General features: G+C 43.1%; 1 protein-coding gene across 2 annotated transcripts in view; it reads right to left on the bottom strand.

The window, feature by feature from the left end:
* PLPP1 (phospholipid phosphatase 1) overlaps positions 1 to 13,311 on the bottom strand; it is a 66,513-nt gene extending 53,202 nt beyond the window's left edge. Inside the window, exon 1 of one of the 2 annotated variants that reach the window (XM_075739365.1) lies at positions 12,896 to 13,311. In XM_075739365.1, the coding sequence (XP_075595480.1) occupies positions 12,896 to 12,953 (58 nt within the window). In that variant the 5' untranslated portion in view covers positions 12,954 to 13,311. The remainder of the gene's footprint in view (positions 1 to 12,895) is intronic. The other variant, XM_075739364.1, reaches the window with a different exon arrangement.
* Between the last annotated feature and the right edge of the window lie 4,775 nt (positions 13,312 to 18,086).

The raw sequence follows: 18,086 nt of genomic DNA, 5'->3' as shown, positions 1-18,086 counted from the left end.
GTGGGGGGTGTGTGTGCGTGACTTCAGAGTGATGGCATTTGTCTTCCCAAGTCACCATTACGTGTGACGGAGCGTGATGAAAGAAAGGTTAAAAAGCTTCACACACACTGACAAAAATACAAGTGCACAGGATGGAGAGGGCAAGGAGCAAGGCAAGACTCATATTTGAATTACTAAGCAGGGGATGAAGGGAGGAAAGAAGAATAAGTTTTTGGCTAGAACTGTAAGAACAGAGCAACGCATATTTGAACAGAGTGAAGCTAAGCTAGCCGAAATAGTTACATGGGGCTATGCTGAGTTCACAAGGCGCTTCTAAGGCTAATTTTTAGGTTCGAGCCAGATGTAGTTTCCATTGAAAACCTACGGATAATTCAGAGTAATATCAATAGCCTTCAGGGAAATGGTATTTAATGACATCTGGCTGGACAACACAGCACGACACAAAAGCCTGTAAGGAAGGAAGGGAAGTCCAGGGTGGGAGACTAGGGAGGAAATCACTGAGAATGGTTCTCCATGCACAGAAAGGGAATGTCAAGAAAAAATAATACCCAAGGGAAGGAGAAGGCTAAGTCTTCATTTGGCAAAAAACCCTCAAATTGTTTAATGAAAAAATGTTTTAATCCTAAAAATATTTAAAATATAACAAATGAACAAGAGCCATTTAAGTTCCACAATTTATCCTGCAAATGGAACTGCTAGATACCTAACTATGATATTTTTTACAATGTGTGTAACACTACACTATTATTCTGATTTGTGGTATTTATCACACTTGTAACTTTAGTTAGGTGCTTAAATTTAGAGCCATAAGGAGTTGGAATTCTGATACTCAGGTGTCCATTTGGCTTTGCCAGCAAGCTGCATGGAATATTTTTCCCTAAACAGGGGAAAAAAAATAGCATTTATAGCTGAATTAGCTTCTTTTACAGCCAGCAGTTGCCATAAATATTTAAGACCAGCAGAGAGAATATTCTTCAAGAGCAGGTAGCTTCAGGGTCTGAAAAAACTGTGTTCTACTTAAAATTTAGGAACATTTTCCTGATTATGTCTGTGGACAGTTTTATAGCTGAAGGGAAAGAGACAAGGCTTCTAACCAGTTCACTTACAACGTACTCTCTAGTTCAGAACCAAGTGTGGTGCTCACAAAACCTGGCTAAGCTTTCAAGAGCAACTCAAGACACCCTAGACTGTCCTACCCTTCTCCCATCTCCAGCCATCCACAGCACTAGCTTTCCACAACCTGTCCAAAAAAAAAAAAAAGCAGCAAGCCCATGCCCACACAACAGGGGTTTTTCAGGAGCACTTGCTCATCTGGTCAAGTGCGTGACTGTTAGAGCTGGTGTAAAGGACAGAATAGGAACATGTAGCCAAGGGTGTGAAAGATGGGACAACAAGGACAGACTGGCCATAGTCTCAGACTAGCTTAAATCCCTCATGAAATTGTTTGCTGGTCAGCGGCATGTTCTCCATATTCCAAAGGCATGCACTGTATTTTTTGTAAACATCCTTTAATTAACCAAACTGCCCTCCTTATCCGTGAAAGCAACCGATTCTTCACTTAAGGCTCTGTGCCATCTTAAAAACTTGTGCTTAATTTGCATCACAAGTTCTTCAAGACACACAAGACTCCTACCTGGTCCTCAATCAGGAACTTCTTCTCATTTATACAAATTAATATCTAGAAACTGAGAGACAGGCAGTTATCCTTAAGGGAGATTATGGCAAATGAGAATAATCTAGCTTGATTATTAACCAAAATTTATTCCTCATGCTGTACTGAACTCACAAGTACAGTTTAAGAGAAACTGTACTAGGCTAACATGAGGCTGAGAATAATTTTTCTGTTTCTCTACACTTATCTTGAAAAATAGGATCAACGCATTTTGCACTTGACGTGCTGACAGGAACTCAGCTTCAGCTTTTATAAAGAAATCCACAATTTACAGTTAACTTGGGGGGTGTCAAACAGGAATTCTGGCTGTAGCGGATAAATAATCTCCATAAAACATAGCAAATGACAGCCTCAAAACAGATCGGTTATTGAGCTAAAGGCTGATCATCTAAGAAAGAGGTACTTTTCATAGCTTACATTCTTATTAGAGATGATGCTGTTAAATAACCCCACAGAGATAAACACTATTCTGAGCTGAAGCTATACAGCTGGTAATTACTACTGAGGGCAAGGGAGAATTTAAGTTCTCCCACTCTTACACATGTATTTTTGCTTTTTTTTTCAGCCAGGACAATCACGTTTGCTTTGCTGCTCATTTTGCATTGTACAATCTGGGGTAAGGAAGTATGCAAGAGATTTAAAGAAACTGAGACAGGTCAACCTCATGCTGCTGGAGAGTCTGGAAACATCTGTAAAAAGAGACTGTTCTTTGCATAAAAGCAGATGTGTTGAAAATTCTTTTCCAGGTGCAGCCAAGAGGAAGAATCAACACCTCTTGGAAAGGTGGTTTTGGGAATACAGAAAACTAAGAGGGAGAAGAGACTAAAAAAAATAGAAAGCATTTAGACTTTTGACACCTAGAGGAGAGGTATGTGCAATAGAAAAATGAATACATTATTTTCAGTAGCTGAGATGAGTGGGTAGCCTACAACTCATGAATGCAAAATATTTCTAATACCAGTACACTGATTGTTCTGATAATGCTAGAAGCTATGCTAGGCTGCAGTAAACAGGATATGTGTATTTAAAACCATGAACTACATTCTACTCTCTGCTACTATTCTACTTGCAACTATAGACTACTTACATTTTTATTTGTTTTCCAATCTATGATTTGGCTAGCAGAGAAGCCAGATCAGCAACCTGAGCCAACTGACAACAGTTTCACTAAACGACTGACTCCCTTACCATGCCTTACACTTTTGGTTGAGCCAAGGCAAGGGTTGCGGAGGCAGGAAGCGAAGGAAACCTTCCTCTGAGCTGGACCAGCCTTTCTAGTCTAGTCATTTACTAACCAAGAACTACATCATATTGTAGTTTCTCTGCATTCAACAGTTTCATACTACATGGGAGCACTGGTTCAGTTATCTACATTACCAATCCATTAGAACAAGTCACAACACTTGTTTACAAGTATTCACATAGACAAGTGTATTTTCCCTTATATCTACATTTCAATCAAAAAACTGGGCTTTTAGAAGCACTAAGTACCTATTAGTCTAAAAACCACAGTTGTCTCTCCTGTGAGCATTTACAGAAGTACAAATACAAAATAAAAACTGCAGAAAGGTAAGACAGTAATACATCCTAGCCTGTTCTATTACTTACACAGAGAAAAATATGCAGCTCAAGTGAGCCAGTTACAGGACACAAGCAAAGGCTATGCCCTGGGCTCTGCTCTCTTCAGGGGGCAGAGAAGGTTGAAGTTAAAGGAGGCAATCAACAACCACCTGGAACTCATTAGCAGTTCACCCAGTGGGGCAGAGGCCAATTGGCCTGATTACTGACAGACATGACAGATAGATTTAAGACCCTCAGACTTAATAGCTAAAAGTAAAAGACACTAGAGGTTGGAGGAGGATGGAAAGGGAGAGGTCAGCAGTTCCTTATGTTGTAATGCTGCTCGTGGGGTTGGGAAGAATCCAACTGGCTGCAGCCAGAGCAAGCAAGGGTGCCTACTCCCACTATAAGCCTTCCTGTTTAGGGGAAATTAAATATTTTAATCACTGCTTGCATTATATGCTCAGTATTACACACACTGTTAAAGGCTTTAGCTGTATTGTCTAGAGAATTAAAAAGCTCACAGATACAAAACCATGTATACACCCCCAAAGATCAAGATCTTCTACAAATAATCTACATAAAGCTCTAGGCTTACAGACAGGGAAAACAATACAGCAGAATAAACTGAACTATCAAGGTCAGCTGTTGGCAAGGTAGGGAGGGATATTTTTTTTATTGTGGGTGACATCAACTCTGAATGTCATTTAAGACCAGTGCTCTTTTAAACTCCAGAAGTTGTAACTGTTTTTCCATTTAAATCTTTGCACTGTGGGAGCACACAAGAAGAGGCTTTCAGAGTATTTCACTTAGAGCTACACATCCTAACCTGAAATACCATCTAATCTCTAGGAGTATAATAGGCAATTAGTTGTTAGGAATATAAATGCTCTTTTTACAGTGAGTCTTACAAGCTTAACAATATTTTATTTAAGCAGTCTTTAATAAAGTCAGGTCTTACAATGGCAGTGTTACAGAGGGACTCAATTTCCATAAGATTGTCTACCTTGTCATCCACTAGAACATCATTTTATACTGTACACAATGCTGCAGGCCACCACCTTTAAGAGAAGTATTTTTAGTTATCAGAACAATTTTTTCAAGGTACACTGAAGTTTGTCATATCTAACAGCACATTTTGAGGACATAAGTATTCTTATGATCTGTATTAAACTAGATCTAAGTACAATTTTAAAAAGAAAAATGAGAATACCCTATATATTTTAGGGCTATCAGTGCAACTGTTTTGTACTGATTCAGAAGACTCCCTGCGAAGTTCATTTAACCAGAATTTGTAACACAATTACACAACATTGCTCTAGATACTCAAGTATAATAAATAATGCTGCAGCATTCCCATACTCATACAATACAGCAGGAGTTGCTTTCCAGTTTCAGTAGAAATTATCAGCATTAATATATAGAAACTCAGGTCAGAAATCTAATGATCAGAGATTTCATTTTCTAGCATTGATGACTGGAGTTATAGATTCAAGAGATGGGAAGAATGGGAAGAGACTTGAGTCTGCAAGCAGGAATAGTGACCTTACTTCCATTGCCAGGATCTCCATTAGCATTAGACCCAGCCACCATACTGGCATGGAGTATTTTAACTGAGTACTAGTACTGTGGTATAGGCTCACCTAATGAAACAAAATTGAAGCCTTAATGTCTCAGAGTCAACAAAAAGCTACAACTCACCCAAGAAACACCAAGAAAAAGAGACACTGACAAAAGATGATTTTTGGAATAAACAATTTTTGGGTAACAGTTCCTGACTGGAGCTGTTTGCAGGGCTCAATCTCACTGCCTCCCTTCTGTATCTCAGCATTAAATGCCCTCTTGACCCCCTAAGGGCCATACATGCTCCCCATTAGCTTGCTGAACATCAGGAGGTCACCTGGTTAGAATTAGAAGTTTATTCTCTCAGGTTTCTCCACCATTAGCTTCCAAATCAGCCCCTTCAGCTTAAGGTAAATTCAGTCCATTGTCCTTTGGATACCTCAAAATAAGGTAGATAAGCTTAGATACATGTGTTCCTTACCATTCCAGCACTCCATTTTCAGAAAATACTGCACCTACTGTTAAGTTTCAGTGCCTCAGCCATCTAAGACTCAGTCAGAATAGGCTTATAGTAATCTGCACTAATAGAACAAAGTTAAAGGCACAAAAATGCCCTAAGATTGAGGGAAAAATTCCACCTTATTCTAAGTGAGGCAGAAACTACCCGAGATGCTGACATTTGATACATAATCCCTTCTACACTTAAGGCAAAAACTGAGCAAAACTCCTGTTTGGTACAGTTTCAGGAATCACGTAACAAAAAGTTATGACTCCTCTTCTATACCAAGGATGACTAGCTGACATTTCAAAGCTACCTTATGAGATCAAGCAATCCCCATGTGGTCCCTCTGAAAGCTGCATGATTAGCAATGGCAGCCGAAGGGGAGGAGGCACTACAATCTAGGCCAAGTCTAGCAAGATCCATTGTTGCATCAGCAGCACCACAGAAATAAGGCTCTATTGATATGTCTTCTGCATATCTTTGGTTCCATTTAGTACAATCAGGGTTCATAGCCATTACAAGATGGGTGCCCTGACCTGGCATACTTGCCTTTTCAATTTAAAATAAAAAAAAAAAAGCTTTATTTTCCTGTTGCCAGATATCAAGATGCCACATGAACAGGAGATGCCAAAACTGTGTTGAAGTACAATACAAATAAAACTAAAGTACCTTAACACACTTCTGAGTCAGGCTGCTTCTTGGTTACAGCTTTTCAAAGATGAATCAGCAGAGTCGATAATAGAGCAAATATAGACCATTAATGCTTCTTGTACTGGTGTTTCAAATCCTATTAACTCAATGTGATAACAGTAAGAGTGTTCGATAAGTGCACCAGACAGTTTCAACATTGTTTTTCTGTATCATATTCTTCTAAAGAAGCTTATTTGGGTCTATTTTTGCCTTCTATATGAAGAAGCAGTCTTAATTTTAAAAGCTGGACCTGACTGTGATAGAAGGATTTCTGTACCAGAGAATCTGGCAAGAGTAGTTTGAAAGACACAATGCAAGTTTATCAACAGACAATTTTTAGTTCTGTGCCTCCAAGATCAGTCTCATAACTTGGAAAGGAAAATGCCTCCCAGAAAGTGGGTCAACTCATTAGCAGTTGATTGTTAAGCAAGAAGAGATGAGCAGAAGATCCTTAATATAAGTGGCATGGTTTTCTTCCAGTTTTTAAACTGCAGGACTACACCACTGGCTGGAAAATTGCCTGTGGGCCTACTCACAGGTGGGACTGAGAGGTCTATTGCTACAGCTGAATTGCAAATTATTTCCTGATGTAGTAGCAACTATATTGCTCCAACAAAACAGTCTAAGAAAGTATCTTAAGGAAAACTTGCTTCTTCAGGACAGCTTTAAGTGGTTTTAATTTTTGTCATAAAACTAGGCTAAAACTAGTCACTTGCTAGTCATCCATTATCTGAATTTCTAGTGTTTGTCGATTTTTCAGTTGTCTTCAGTCAACTATTTTACCTGATTAAACCCCAAGGAGGAAGAGCTTCCTTTGTGGGATAGGGAAAAGAACCCAACCCTGACACCCCCACCCCGCCAAGCAGATACAGCAATAATCAAGCCCATACCAATGAATTAAAACTTTTTTAAAGCCACATTTCTGTGAGTGGTATATCTTGCCAATAAGGTTCTATGTAATTCTGTCTGGCACTTTTTCTTCCCCATCGCCAAGGAGAGTTTGTTTTAATGTGTTCATGCTATCCAACTCTTTAAAACCAGGTCAGTGTATTGAATCAGTTTAGCCCAGGCTCAACAAGCACCCAAGCAGCTATAAAGGTGAGGTAGGACCTCTTCAGCTGTTAAGTGATGAGCTATTTTACCATTTAGCTGTAGTGTGGTGCTTCATTTTCTCCAGAAAATGTCAGAAGCCCCTTCCCTCCCATTCCCTTAAGCAAAGCTCACCACCTTCACATCAGCATGCTGCAAGAGTCCTTCTGTCTGTTTAAGATTGAAAAGTCACCAGGACTCAAGCAGCTGGTAAGGAAATTCACTGCTGGCAAGTATCTTCCTCTATTATGCCATGAGAAAAGCATATAGTGCTCAGTTCAAGATTTGGCTCTTGAGAAGGAACTGGAAGTGAATTAGGATTTACCCATTGCTGTAAAAAAAACAAGTGCAAGATATTCTTTGAGGCAGGGATTAGCCCGAGTATAAGATACACTTTAACAGCAATACCTGGCAGAGCAAGAACCCAATTGCTGACTTTGAATAGTGTTCATCAACTAGTTGAGTTCTAACCTGAAGCTTTGTCTGTAGGCTTCCTAGCAAAACAGAGAAAGTCTCTGGGTAGAGCATCTTTCTTTATGTGGGGGAAAATAAAAGGTGACTGTTGCCAGGAGCAGTAATTGACAAGGTACAATGTCACAACCAGAGTATTCAGTCTCGTGTTTGAGAACAGACATTAGGAGAGGAAAGATTTTTCCCTGTTTTAGGCAACAGCCATTTTTCCAATGAACTGAGAGTCAACTTAATGAGTATCATCTCAAGGTACCTGGTAGACAGTGTCATTTGAAGACAAGCTGCTCTTTCACATGAATCTGTTACAGCTTAACAATGTATTCATGCCCTAGAAAAAAAGGCTTAGCATCCACATGATGTGGAAAATAAGGTTGGTGACACATTAGTCAGTGAGTCACAAATAATAGGGGAGGAGGTTTTATTTCAACTAGGGCAATCAGGAAGTGCTACCCACATGGATGGGGGACTTCCTTGACTCAACAGCAACACCTTAATCGTCACAGAGACAGGGCTGCCTTCAGTGACTTCAGTGAAGGCAAGAGTAAACACTCCCAAAAGGGGAGAACAGCACCTGAAGCAAAAACACTGTACAGGGTGTGCAGAGTGCTCCTGCCATCTCACTCTCCCAAGTCACATGCTGCAAAAGCAAACTCCTATACACATGCATCTGTTGTTTAGCATATTGCCCTGTACCACACAACATTACAGCAGTTTTTAAATAGTAAGCTTAAAAAAAAGTGATTTATGCATTTGTTATTTCTGGGTTTAGTTCACATGTTCTTCTCTTTGGAAGATGAGAACTTCTTCCCTTACTCAGATGCAGTTTTAGGGCAAAAAAAAGATAAGTTAAAGACTGCCACAGGCCCACCTTCCCCACCACCAGCCACCTACCAACCCTTCTCTTTTTTGCACAGGTACTGCTCACAGCTCAAGGTGGTTCAACACCCAAGTAGCAGGTGGTTCCACTGCTAGAGAACAGCTGGGCTGCAGGGAAATTTTCAGATGGCTTCCTGAACCAGCATGGGTTAGGACATGGAGAAGAGAAAAAAGAAATCCTTATACATACACCAAACATAAATTTAAAACCACTGTGGAATCTAGTTAACTAAGTAATTGTTTACTATTTTCAGCATATTGCAGAAAAGTTGATCAGAACAGTGAAGTGCCAAATTCTTTAGAAGGTATCAATTTTTCTAATCTTAGCTTGTATGTATTCTTGCATTGCACCAGCAATCACGTATTGACAAGTACACTCCCTAAATAGTTACAATAGATTGCCAGTGATTTTACAGTCAGGCAAAGGACTAAAGAAATACAGTTCTGTTGTATTGCATCCCCGCAATGAGGTTAGGCATGAATTGCAACAAGCACAGACCAGATGCCTGTCTAGCACAGACTAGAACTGGATGCTGTCCTATAGTCCAGCATCACAGAGAATGTTTTCCTTACTGCTTCAGTCACCTCTGCACAACTTACATTTACCTTTAGACCAAACTCTCACTGAGACCAAGTCAGACTGAAGTATTCAGCAGTTCTTCCACTCTTTTCAGGATATATTACCATGGGTTTCCCAATTTTGTTCTTTAAGTGCTGTTTACATGCCTTAATGAAGGAGCCTGATTGCAGTCAAACAACAGACCTGTAAAAGCAGCACAGAGTATTATGTACAGTGCCTAATGAAGACATCAGTCACAAGGTAACTAATTAAAGTTATTCTAATAAGCTACTATTTTTTGCATGACAAATTGAAAGTATAATAAGTAAGAATCAAGTCTCAGTATCAGTGACAAACCGCTTTACTATTATCTAGAACTGTCATGCCATTTACATGTCTGTGCCATGCTATAAAAAAATATCTCTCCCATCAGAAAAATAAGGAGGGAAAGTAACAAAAGTATGCAGGAGAAGGAAACCCTGCAGCCCAGGCTTTTCAGCTTTCCAGAGAAGTTGACCACTGTCCACTGGACCGCAAAGCATAAGGGAGCTGTTGCCTGCAGCACTGCAGAGCTGCATAGACATGCAGCACGCACACACCCAGCACTGCAGATCAGCACACACTCAGAATGCAGATATAGCCTCATCACACTGTTTAAGGACAGATACTGCAAAAATCTGCAGCTTGTGTTTTGGTGGGATGTTTTTTGTTTGTTTGCTTTTTGTGGTTTTAAGATTACAGAATATATAAATAGATTAATTCTGAAACACTAGTATCAGTTCAGATGGAAAGTGTTATCACCCTGGTAAGAAAGATTTTATTTATTAGCTCAGGGTACTGAAGACTTACTTCCCTGAATTCTCTCTCCCTTACTGGAGAGAAGGGTGGATAGGAGAGGGAGTTTCCTTAAAGGTCAATTAAAAGCAACCTTAGACTTCACTTTCAGGCAACCAAACTGATCTAATAGCTTAATGTCACATAAAGGCGGAGATATTGCTCCCCCCTGTGCTGCCTGCTCTTTCTCAATCTCTGTCTTGTCTCTTACCCCTGCTCTATCCTGGGTACTTGTCAGACCTTTCAATAAACCTATTTAAATCACTAAATTCGTACTATCATTTTGGTTGGAAAAGACCTTTAAGATCATCAAGTCCAACTGTTCATAGTAAAGCTCTTTGCCCCCTCCTTCCCTTTTGGAAAACTTGTGTTGGGAGAGTTGAACCTGCACAAAGAATGTTTTGACTAAACCAGGAGGGAATAAGTCATAGACATACACAGTCAGAGTCATCCACTTCCATAGCTGGGAGGTCATGTATAAGTCAAGTCACTGTAACTTGAAGTGATATCCTCAGGTTTTTTTTCTGTCCTGTCATTGCTGAGACAATGAAATTTACTCTTCTTCCCCATCTTCACTTACTATGGGGAAGGTGGGAGCGGGACAAGGAAAAGAAAAAAAGGCAAGCTCTGTATCCAATGACAGCAAGAGCTACCTTGGGGATGGATCATGAGTATGCTACTGGTAGCCCTTTTTGTGGCAGAATGGGCTACCACACCAAAACTGAGAGTTTAGTCCTCAACTGAAGCCAGTCTATATAGTTTAAAACTTTCAGTATGACACAGTCAAGGAAGTTTGGTCTTTGAAGCTTCATTGTCTCTTTAGTGGAGATACTAGGTATCAGGTTATCAATAAATACCTAGGTATCAGGTTATCAATACCTTCAAGTCACTTCATCTGGGCAGTTACCTCAGTCATTTGAGCAGATATCAAAGTGCACAGGGGGGGGAAGGGCAGGGAAAAAGTAAGAGTTAGAATACAAGTCCACAATCAACAGGAAACTATTCTTTCAGTAGAAAAATTAAAACAGATTCCCCCTTTAAACACACAGGCTTAAGACCTATGTTCTTCTAAGGGCCTATCTCAGTCACATGGGAGCCATGGAGAAAAGGAAGATAATCTGGTCCTATATCCAGTATCTTTCCCATTCCTACACTTACACATTTTTGTCTTGGCTAGAGTTTCATGGAAACCTGTAACTCAATGTGTTTAAAGCTGCAGGTGTCACAAGACTTCATGTTATGCACTGCCTGCATTTCCTCCCCCTACTAGTAGGAAGTAAAAAAGCCCAAGGGAAAATAAAAAGCCTGTCAACCCTCCAGCACACTGAGGTATCAGATTAGGGCATCTATGATTCAAATGCTATATGGGGGCAGGGGGAGGTGTGTAACGTGATATTACACTGCAGGGCAACGTCAAGAACCTACCCCCCAAGCAGTAACTTGGGGCAGAGAAAAACACGCACTCTTTTAGCTGGATAACCCTCAAGTTATATGCCTCCTATAGTCATAATTTTAATATATTCTGTTTTCCTTGATTACTCAGGATATGCATGTATGCTTCAAACAGACCAGAGTATATGCATAGTGCAAACTTTTGCCTGATTATAAAGATTTTGTAATGACAACTATCAGGACAGACAAAACTGCTTTACCGTCCATGAAGATAGCAAGGCTTAAACTCCAATGCTACAGCATAGCTGATCTGAATAAAGATTGCTCCTACTGGACTACACGGATCTACTATCATTCTCCAAAAACTTTCTCTCATATAACCTTTACTCAGAGCAAGGCATCATCCACCATAATTTTGTTCTTCAATGCCACTTCCTACACGTACCCATTGCTATCTGAAGCATCTAGCAAGATAAAACGTTGCTCACTGAGTTCATACTGATGCTACAGACACCTTCAGCCAAGAGGGACCCATTTGACTGACCACCACCCACTGAACAGGACAAGAAAGTGCTTAGATTTATTACTGAAGTACCACGCTCATTTGATTAAGAAGCAAACATCAAAACCTAACACTTCCTAAGACTGACCAAAAAGTACATTTTCAGATACTGAAGATACTTTGCAGGATCTCAACACCCAGAGGTGTCAGAGCTCTTTACAGAGTAAAACTTCCCCTTCACTGATCAGTAACTGACATCATTAGTCTTTACACTATGTCATTTCAGAAAAGGAGAGAGCTGCTGCAAATTGACAGGCCACGACATAGTTTCAACAGAACGGGAGACTGAAACAGAAGAAGGGAGACATCAGGAAGCTGCTATTACTTGGGCTAGCCAAGAGCAGCATTTGGAGTGCTATGGCAGTGTGCTGCGGCTGTTACGGTTTAACACACGGCCACCACCGCAGCGAGGCACCGCTCCTGCCCTACCCGCTGCACAGACAGGAGGACACAAACACCGCGTTCTAATAAATACCCCGTTTCACTTTCAGCCTCAGCTTAGAGCAGTAGTTCAGCTCCCGTGAGACCGCATACAACTCAAACCCTAAAGCGAACCTCTCCTCCACCGCACACCACCTACGTGCCACCTCTGCTGGACACCGGGATGAAGTTCGTTTCCCGTGATGCCGGCCCCTTTCCGACCCACCAAGGGTAACAAACACATCCCAGCACAGCCTTTTACCACAAACGGCTTACAGCCGACAGAAGAGGCTAGGGAAGAGTAAGGACACCAGAGAGAAGAGGCAGTCCCAAATGTCAGTGGATAAGCGGCAGCAGCTCCCTCCCACGAGGACTCCCCGGCGGGCGGGGGGGGCGGCAGTGACCAGATTCCTCCGGGTGAGGGGCGGGGGAGCGCGGCGCCACCGTCTCCCCGGGACGGCAGCGAAGGTCAGGGGGAGGCGAGAGGGAGGGAAGGAGGGAGTGAAGGCACGGCAGGCAGCGGTGGAAGCGGCAGACAGGCACAGCGAAGGCGCAGGCTGAGGAAGACCCGCTCCGGGGTGGTGCCTGGCGCCGAGGGGGAGGAGGAGGCGAGCATGCGATTAGCCCGGTGCCGTGCGGAGAGAGAGCGGAGCGCAGCGCCCCTGGGATGGCTCCCCTCGCCCTCTCCGCGGCCCGCCGACCTACCCAGCACCACGCAGACCACATCCAGCGCCACGAAGGGCAGCCGCGTCCTGTCAAACATCCTGGCAGCGCCGGGCGCCCGGCGTCAGGCGCGGCGGCGGCGCCTCCTCGCGCGGCGGGGTGACAGCCTCGGCCCGGGGGCGGGAGCGAGGCGGAGGCGGCAGGGAGGGGCTCAGCCGCGGCGAGGCGCTGCGCTCCGAGCCAATGGCGCCCGCCCCTTCCCCGCGATCCCGGCGCTACCGCAGCCGCCTCCCGCACTGCGATACTGCCACCACTGCGGCGCCCACCGGGACTTTAAGGCAGACGGGCGGGAAGGGCCGGCGGCGGCAACTTCGCCCGCCCCGACCCGCCGCCTTGACGCCCCACCCGGTGGCCGCTCTTCAACGGCAGGCCGGGGCCCACCAATCGCGCCCCGCCCCGCCTACAGGGCGGCCCGCCTCCTTCCCCGCCCCGCGGCACGAGTCCCCGCCGTGTCAGGGGACCCCCTGGCCTCAGAGGGCGCGCCCCGCCCTTCGCCCGCCCATCCACGCCTGCCTGAGGAGACGGCGGCCCCGCAGCCCGGGTGCCCCCGGCCCCTCCGCGGTGGGGCTGCCGCCGCCCGCGCCGCCTGAGGGGGTGCTCGGCGGTCGCCCGTGCGCTGCCTTCACCTGCCAGCCCGCCCCTGTCTTGAGGCGATGCGGGCCGCGGCAGCGGAGTGTGGCCTGCCCGGCCCCGCGACTGGCTGCCGGGCTGCCGCCCACCCGAGACGGGGTGACACCCGACGCCGGGGGGACGCGGGGACTCCAGCCGCCGCAGCGTGACAGAGCTGGGGAGCGGTCCGCTGCTGCAAACGCGGGGGCTTGCTTTTAATTTTTTTTTTTTTTTTTTTTTTTATACGAAAAAAGCTGTTTCCACCTCTGGAAGAGTGTTGGAAAATTGCAAAAGAGCTGAGAAGCTGAGTTTCAGCACAACCCAAACCAATCTCCCCTGTTAAAAGCTTTTATTTGGAAAGAAAATAGTGACCAAGACGAAAAAAATTTTTCGGTATAGCCACATTTTTATTTTCACATATTCTGCCACAAAACAGACAACTTTATTCACCAGTGTCGTTAGTGCTCTTGGGCACAAAGTTATCGCTCCGCCACTGAGCACATATCTTGTTTTGTTCTCGGTAATTGCAGGTGGGATGAGCGGCACTTCCCACATTCAAAGCATCAGGCGTAAACTTTTCTGCGATTTCTCGCGTATTCCACCCTCTAATTCTGTAAAAAGCTTCACGTTGTATTATATCCTAAAGGCTGAATAACAGGTTTGGCAGATCAACAAGGGAAACAAGTTCTTGAGGTGGAAATGCCTTGCTAAATGTGCTGTATCTTCAATTCAACCGTGCTGCCTAAAAAGGTACATAAAGCAGTTTCATATACAATATATAAAGAAACCCTACATAGCAGCCTATACAGGAGTTTCCGATTTCACCTGAACACCTAAGAAGCATCCCAGCTACAAATCAAAATGGTCAGCTCTAGAGACTAAAAGTACCCTTGATTTCTATAAATCTAGTGTAATTTACAGAGTGCATTTTCCTGTACAAGTATTCTGGGATGGTCTCTTGGAGGTAGAAACTCCAGTGTTGCCTTAAAAAGCAGAAAGTAATGGAACAAATTGGAGCACAGCCTGGCAACGAGGAAAACGGCTTATCTTTGTGAGATCTGCTGCTGAAAGAAGAGTGTGCAATCTGCTCTACTCCTCACAAAGCGTGGGATTGTTCACAAGGTCTTAAATCAGGAGTAGATAACATCCCCAAAATTGCAAGATGGTTAGAAAAACCAGAAGACAAGCAATGCAAACATTCCACGCACAATTGCTGTAATTGCTTTCTTCAACCCAAAAGCATCAGTTAATCTTGTTCTGGCTAAGCAGCAAACAGCTCTCTTGACCCACACCCCTATGCAGTAAATTAGAGACCAAAGAGATTGTGCTAATTTAAATGGATCTCTTCCCAGAAGAATGTAAGCAAGATAGCGCTTACACTTAAAAACACCTGGAAATTGGGCAGCAGCAACAGAGCATTCACTAACAAGAGAAATTAATCATGCTTTATTGTCTTGCAGTTTCTACATCTGTTTCACCCTTGAGATGTCGCTTGCCTGAAGGAAGAGACATCTCTGCAATCTTCTGCCAGAATTCAGGAAAGAAAGCAGTCACCCGGTTCCTCTCCAAACTTTCCATTGCACAAGGGATATGAGCCTCGCTGTTGCAACCTTATTCCCACCACTACTAGGCTTGCTATGTCTTGGAAACCCCCAGCTAAGCACAGAACAGTTTGGGGGATTAGGTTAACACTGCACTGCTCTGGCCTCTCAGGTGGCTTTTCTGGGCCCTCATATGCGGATGAGTATTAACCATGAAAGCACAGCAACCCAAGCACTTTCAGCCTAATTACTACTCAGATTAGCAAAACCCTGCATTACTCCAGGGCTGTGTTAGTACAAGTACTGCATCTTCAGATACGTTGTTATTTCACACAAAAAGGACGTTTTGGTGTAAAATTGAAGAGTGAAAAAAAAAACCCCAACCCTGAATGTTTAAGCACTTTTAACAAATAATACAGTATCTCTGGCAGCAACAGTGCCCAGGGTAGCAGAAATGGCAACCTGATGGTGCTTGATCAGAGACACCTGGAGCAGTCCATTCCCAAGGGGATGGAGGAGGTATATAAACACAAATATAAATCACGCTCAGCATCAGTTAGAGTTTTATTATTTTTAAGAGTACAACACAAATATCAGAGCTTCTAAATTTCATTTTCTCCTAGTACTGTGAGAGTTTTTTAGTATCTTCTGACTTTGTGGCTTTTTTCCTGTCTAGGCTTTGCTTGGTATCTGTCCCTTGCCGCAAGGCACTTTAGATGTCCACCATTCTTTACCACCATAGTGACCCAGTAATATCAAGACAGATCCACTCATATGCTTAGCAGGGTCTATGCTAAAAAACATTTTTGAACTGGGATTCAAGTAGAATGAAGGAGGCAGACAAAGCTCCTAAGTTGTATTTTATCCCTTCATTAAATTTACATTTTAAAATAGTCTAATAGTCTGTAATTTAGACTCTCCTAAATATCTTCCCCTGTCACCTATTCTTTTGTTTGTTATGGTTGTGGGGTGCAAAATTAAAAAGGAGCCAAAAGACACTGGGTAAATTCATAGATAATAGGTCCATTGTTAAACACGGGATCCTGGTAGTTTAAGAAATATCAGAACTGCTGATTTCCCACATTTAGAAAGGTCTGCTGGGGAACAGTCATTCTGCAGGGGCTTTCTTAAACTCCCCCTAAACATCTGCTGCTGGTCACTGTTGCACGGTGTTGGGCTGGAGGGACTTGATCTGAATTGGGTCTTTGCATGTTCAAAACCAGTCAATGGCCATAGTCTTAGCACTGCAAAATACATTAGGAATAGCAGTGATGAAATAGTTAGGTTTGTTTGTAATGTTCTGTCAGATCCAGACTCTGCAATACTTCTGTGTGGTTACCTAGAATTTATCTGCCAAAACCCCTCTCATAGAGTAAGACCTACAGAAGAGGACGAGGAGGAAAGTCTGCCAAGATGGCCCTCCTGAATCTCTCTTACATCATTTGTTCGGGATTTGCCCCTTACAAAATGACACATGCTCCTACCGGTAGTGTTAAGACCTGGACCTCTGAAGTCAGTTGACACCCCTTGCACAGAATGTTTATGGAAGCAGAATCTAGATTCCATCAAAATATCTTAGCCTCATATCTCGTCTTTTGTGTGGTCTGGCCATTTAGTTGTTATCTTTCTTTTGCTCCTATGTCTCATGTTTGTTTGATTTTAAATAAGGGAGCAGTAAGCAATAAAAAACCATTTATATTTCTAATAAACAAAGCATGAGGAGTTTTCTGTCTTCTCTCCTTTAGTTCCTTTTCCTTTAAATACAGTTGATACTTGTTTGAGTACTTCACCCCCACATCTGTATTGAGCTGTGTTGTCTATTCACAAAAAAGCTCCTGCTGTCAGGCTGACTTGAGATTGTCACCTGTGGTGCTCCACTCCTTCACTCCTGGGCAAGTTCATATCCATGAAGGGTTCTGTTCCCCTAGTTTTAGGTCAAGAGCATTTCTGCAAGAGCGGTGAGACCTGCTCTAGTAGAAAAGATGCGTTATTTCTAAAGATTAGCCACAGAAACAAAGAATCAAGCAGACATCCACAGACAGTATAATAACATAAATTTAATATTCATGTCCATGCATTAAAACACAAGTATATAGCTCTGTTTATATATATTTAATAGTATGTATCATACAGCCTCAAAAGTTCATATAGTATATTCTAGAAAAAACACTCCAGGCTGTGTCTACACAAGTTAATTAAGTGGGGCCAGCACACATGAAACAGGTACTGGCACATGACTGTCCATGTTATTTATTTTTTAGCTCACAAATGGTGGTGCTCAGCACTAACTGGCACAGGCCAGGGAGCATTCCCCATGGCAATTTTGCATGCAGCCATTCTGTTTTTGACAGGAAGTAAATGCAGCTGTGTGGGCATCAGCTATGCTCTACCAGTTGGCCTTAAGGCTAAGAAACTGTCCTTGTTTGCTCTTTATTGGATTTTATTATTTGTTTCAATTACGGATACTGCTCTGAAGCAATAACAGATTCTGAAAAAAAGAATGTCTCAAGGGCACTCACAAAATGTTCGTGGCTGAGTGAATGTTTTATTAAAAAAGTCTTACGATTATTGCAAGTTGGAGTGATTTAGGGGCTGCAGGATTTGTGTCGTCTGGCTTCCTATTTCCCTTCTCTTTTCTTTCGTCCTTGGTGATGCTTTCCAGTCAAACTAGCTAGCAAAACAGAGGTGACTCTGGCAGCCATAGGAATCTCAAGAGGTGAACTTCAACAGGGTAAACCTGTTGCACAGTGAAGAATTTGCCAATGATGGATGTATCAAAGGTACTCAGTTTTGACCCATCACACACCTAAAGCAGCGCCCGGTTCCATATGTATTTGGATATCCACGTATCCGCTTCAACAGATAGCAGAAGATATGCTTGTAGGAAAACATGTGTCACTGCACCTCTTCCAGGTACATCTCCATGTGCTTCACTGGCTGATCGAAGCTGTGCATCCAGAGTGCAGCAGCTAAGGTGTCTGCTTCTGCTGCTTGTCCCTGCTTGGCAGCAACAGTCCCACACC

This window comes from Balearica regulorum, chromosome Z (assembly GCF_011004875.1).
Source record: "Balearica regulorum gibbericeps isolate bBalReg1 chromosome Z, bBalReg1.pri, whole genome shotgun sequence".
In the NCBI taxonomy this organism is placed as follows: Eukaryota; Metazoa; Chordata; class Aves; order Gruiformes; family Gruidae; genus Balearica; species Balearica regulorum.
The sequence above is the reverse complement of the archived record's forward strand: the minus strand, read 5'-3'. Positions and strand labels throughout refer to the sequence as shown.